At 48.2% G+C, this 5,003-nt stretch overlaps 1 protein-coding gene across 2 annotated transcripts in view; it reads left to right on the plus strand.

Annotated features, from left to right (window-relative positions):
- Positions 1-4,302, plus strand: part of palm3 (paralemmin 3) — a 19,396-nt gene extending 15,094 nt beyond the window's left edge. For both annotated transcript variants that reach the window (XM_027028143.2, XM_027028142.2), the window contains exons 6-7: positions 1,047-1,077; positions 2,204-4,302. In XM_027028143.2, the coding sequence (XP_026883944.2) occupies positions 1,047-1,077; positions 2,204-3,132 (960 nt within the window). In that variant the 3' untranslated portion in view covers positions 3,133-4,302. The remainder of the gene's footprint in view (positions 1-1,046; positions 1,078-2,203) is intronic.
- The last annotated feature ends 701 nt before the right edge of the window (positions 4,303-5,003 follow it).

Genomic DNA, 5,003 nt, shown 5'->3' on the forward strand with positions numbered 1-5,003 from the left:
TTTAAATTATGAGCAAAATAAATTAGTTACATCCCACTGAATATGCAAAAATTTCAAGCATAATAAAAAAAAAACAAAGGACATTTATCACAATTATCTGACATGCTTCTGGACTTGAATACAGAGTACTGTTTTTTCTTGTTTATTTCACGTTAATCTTCTCTCTCTGTTTTTTTGGTTTTTTTTTGACAATCCATTGCTTTAATGTCACTGAGAGTCCTCAGGCACTGAGCTCTCACTGCAGGAAGGAAAATTCTGCAGAGGCAACTCAGCTCTGGTTGGCGGTTCACAATCGGCCCGCGCGTAGCCCCGAGCCATGGCCAGTGCAATCATAAACAGATTAAAACAAAACAAAACAAAAACCTCCCCTGACAGGAAGCCACAGGAAGCAGGGGGCATTGAATGTAAATTGGTGATAAAAAAGTTTACCCTTGCATTGCCGTGTGAACAAAAACAGGTTTTGGAGCAGGCGCTCGCCAAAGACGAGGCTCGGTCTCTGGGAACGAGTTTGCTCCAGGGTGTAAACACTTCAAAAGCAACAGGCTGCCAGTGGCATTCATGCAAGTCTGTGGAGGGTGAAGCATTTCAACACCAAGCATGACATGTTTGCAGAAAACCTACAAAGTCCGAAAAGCAGACTAAAAGTGTAAGCTCGGGGGCTCCTGCAGATGTTGTCAACGGCTACATTATCCCCCTCATCATTACTCAGTTAACATGTTCTAGTGTGTTCTGATCCAGAATTGTTAATCGGCAAATCAGGGACCATTGGAAAGGTAAAGGGGGTTGAGCATAAAGTCTCCCGCATGTCCCCCTTTTATTGTGATGAACGCCGGGAACAGGTTAAACCACTCTGGAAACGATAGCAGAAGACTGTTACTGAGCCTAGTCAGCTCCCAAACAAGTAGACCCTGGAACAGCATTACGCCTATGCTAAGTCCACCCTACCCCCCACATCCAGACTAAATCCACCCTCCACCGTGCACACGTACGGCCGCAGAGACTGGTGTGAGACTAACCACCTGCTGTCTGTCTCTCCTGTTTCACAGGGAAGGGACGCAGGGAAGCCAGTCACAGCTGGTGAGTGAAAGCATCCTGTTTACCCAGCATCCACCTGTGCCCACCTGCCCGCTTCCACACCTGCCATCTTCTCATGTTTCTTGATATGTTTGTCTCTAAACTGTGTATCCGAAGAGACATCTTTTGTGTTTTTAAAAAAAACTAAAATGCCTTTTAAGATTTTGAGACTCACTAATGCAGAAACATGAGGTAAAATGCTTTCCAGCTAAATTTCTCATGCAAGGGGAGAGTTATAGTTAGTGATAGTGTACCCACTGTTCAGTGAGCGAGTGTTCCCACCAGATTGTCATTTTTTCTCCCCTGGTGGATGAGAGCACTAAAGGTGTTTTATAGTGGTGTTTTATGGCAAAGTGCATAAAAGGATCAGAAGCGTGCATAGAGCTCTTAGCCCAAAGTTATCACGTTCCTTGTTGAAATAGTGTACAGACATTACCACGTCTGGCCCTGACTGGGTTTTGGACAGATTTCATTTTGGAAATTCGAATTCAGATTCAGATCCAGCAAGAAAGGGGGGGGGGGGGACGGGACATGAACCAGCGAAGCTGTGAACTCGTTGGTCCTGCACCATCTAGCTCCATAGACGGCAGGAGCCTTAAGAAAGAGACAGGGATCGACAATCACAGCACGCACGCACCCACACACACACACACACACACACACACACACACACACACACACACGTACACACACACACACACACACATACACACATACACTCACACACAAACAGACACCCACACACACACACACACACACACACACACAGGCACGCACACCCACACGCACACACACGCATGCACACCCACACACACACACACACACACACACACACACACACACACACACACATACACTCACACACAAACACACACCCACACACAAACACACACCCACACCCACACCCACACCCACACACACACACACACACACGCACGTACGTAAGGGAGACTGCAGTTAAAATGTGCAGGGAAGAAAGAATAAGACCCAGGTCGCAACTTCTGTTACCTCTGCCTGTCCTGCCTCTCTCTTCTTAAGACTGATGTCCCGCCACACAGTTAAACTAACCAAGAAAGGCATTTTCTGCAGAAATCGCACGACTCTTGAACTTTGCGCAATCTCTCCATAGGTCATCTGGTGCAGGGGGGACAGGAGAAAGGGAAGCCGACCACAGATGGTCTGCAGAAAGTGGTGGTGACCCCATCCGCCTTGCCTCTTACCAACGGAGCCGTGGGAGAGGAGAGATCCCACAGCGGCCCTCAGCAGGACGGGCTGGCATATGCTAATGGGTTCCCTGATGGGCCGATCACCTTGACCTTCCTGGGCTTCTCTGACGTGGAACCGGGACAGGGCGTGTGTGACGACGACGACAGCAGCACAATCATACATGCGGAGAGAGTGATCATCACCGACGAGGGAGATGAGATTACAGAGCTTCCCAAGCGGGACAAGGCTGTAGGAGAGCACGCGGCGGCGGAGGAGGACCAAACAGCAAAGGTGTGGAACCATCTACAAATTTCAGTGGACCCTGACTGTTCTGCACTGGACTCGGTTCTCGACAGGAAAGAGAACAACACAGACATGAGTGCGGCCACCAGCACAGACCTCACCAGGGTGAGCAGCACTGCGACCAGCACAGCGAACAACACAGACTGTGGCACGGACACCACAGCCTCCGGTGTGGTGGAAAATCCCTCTTACGGAGTCCTGGAGGGCGAGGTAGCGCATGCCATCCCTGCCCTCACTATGGAGCAGTTCCGCGGTCAAACAGTAGAGGGCCATGACGTGTCACCGATTCTAGAGCTCTTCAGAATGCAGTGTTCCACAGGCCCCGTGCATGAGCCTGCCCTTCACTACGTACAGGTCACGCCACTCTCCACTAACAAGTTCCAGGAGACCCCCTTGAACAGGGCAGGAGAGGGTACCAGGCAACGTTTGGAGAATGAGCCCTTACTGGCCTCCAAAGCGGCACCGCTGACAGACGCGGCGTGTGCGAATCGGGCGGAGGGCGCGGACGCCGCAAAGATGAAAACCTGTCGGTGCTGCAGTGTCATGTGATCTTAGTCGCTTGCGACCTGTGACCCGATGCCCTTCCTTATCTCGTCCTCTGTTTGTGTAACTCCAGAGCTCCCCCTGTTGGTGTGCTTCCTAAAGCGCGTCCACCTCCTTCCACATTATCCTCCGCAACACAAGCGTGTTCGTCATGTTGTGACAAACAGAGCTCACTTGTGCATCTCACTTCAGAAGCCCCTGTGTGGCATTCCTGCTGAAGTAACGCTACATGGCAGCGTGAGTCTAAACTGAGTCTAGACTGAGACTAGACTGAGTGAGAAAGTGGCAGTTTGGCAGTCGCTTCTTTGTCATTCAGGTGTCTGAATGACTGGCACAGTACTGCGCATAAGCCTTCGGTGCACAGCGGTCTGGGTGTGTGGGTGAGGGCAGAGCCCGGTCCATCTGTCCTGAAGTTAGCCTGCTTCGCTAAAGGGAGTGCTCTGTACATTTGAAACAGAACTTTCTGATTTCCTTCGACCACAAAACCAGCCAGGTATGACTCAGAAAGTGGCAGACAGACGTTGGAGTATATCTGTCATTCAGATGTCTGTCCATCTGTCTGTGGTGCCTGGAGCCAATCGGATCCCTCTCTCTACTTGATTCTACGGTTACACTGCGTCGGATCAAGTTGCCATGGCAGAGTCCTCAGCAGCTGGTACCATCGTCCGTACCCTGACACCAGCTTTTGCGATATGTCTCAGTTTCCTTATCATTTTAAGACTGAACACTTTTATTGGAGTGGCTGCAGTCAGTTTGTATTTTATGAACTTAACGGTGTCTCTGCTCTCCGCCACGCTTTTGTACTCTTGTATTCATGCTGTGTTTTTATCGCTACAGGGTCGAATGTTCCCGTGACTTCAGTACTTGCAGTCTATAAATGTGTCTTATTTTTATGATTTAACTAATGAACATGCATGGAATCGTGTAACCTCGTGTAACCTCTGAATAATGTAACCTGTGCTGTCCTTTGTTCAAATGAAAAACACAGGAAACTCAGTTCTTGCTCTTTTAAATAATCAGATGTAGAACCAAATAGTCTCTGATCACTGTATTCTGAAATGTTATTTTTAAGCCTGTTATAAATTACAGTGCCTGTTCTGTATGCGTGTGTGTATGTGTGTGTGTACAGTACACACTGGTGGGGGATATTGTACAGACCATTTGCAGTTGAGCACATAGCCGCTTCAATTAATAAAAAGAAAAAAAAACTTGAACTGGACTGGCAGCTCCTGCCCGGTTGCCAAGGTAATGTAAATGTGTTGCTCTTTCTGACGAGGCTTTAATGGCAAAAGGAAAAACCAGCGTGACGGTCCGTGTCCCGGAGCACAGCATGAGATGGACGGCCATGTTTTTGTCACTCTGTGCACTGTAATGTCGTAGTCTTCTGTGATCAGGTGAAAACCACCATCTCTTTCAGTCTTTCACTTCATTCATTTATGTGTTACTTAGAAGTTGAACAAATCGATTTAAATGCAGTTGTCATTCGATTGGTTCTTGACACCAAAGAGCAGTTTTCCAAACCAGGATTGATCCTAAATTCAGACTAAACAAAAGATTTTTGATGGTAAATTACTACTGACATGAGATTCTTAATCCATATCCAGTGTTAATCCAGGGTTACCTGATTCTGTCGTTCGTTCAAACTTCTTTCAAACATAGGATGTGTAAAGTAAAAAAAAACGGCTCTGGGGAACATCAGAAACAAGCCAGCCAAAGGTCTGAGAGAGAGAGAGAGCGAGAGAGAGAGCGAGAGAGAGCGAGAGAGAGAGAAGAGAGAGAGAGAGAAGAGAGAGAGAAGAGAGAGAGAGAGAGAGAGCTGTTTGCGGCTGTCCTCTGTATGCAGCCCTCACCTGAGCTCACACACTTCTTGCTCTCTG

The sequence above is a fragment of the Electrophorus electricus genome, chromosome 1 (assembly GCF_013358815.1).
Source record: "Electrophorus electricus isolate fEleEle1 chromosome 1, fEleEle1.pri, whole genome shotgun sequence".
NCBI classification, from domain to species: domain Eukaryota; kingdom Metazoa; phylum Chordata; class Actinopteri; order Gymnotiformes; family Gymnotidae; genus Electrophorus; species Electrophorus electricus.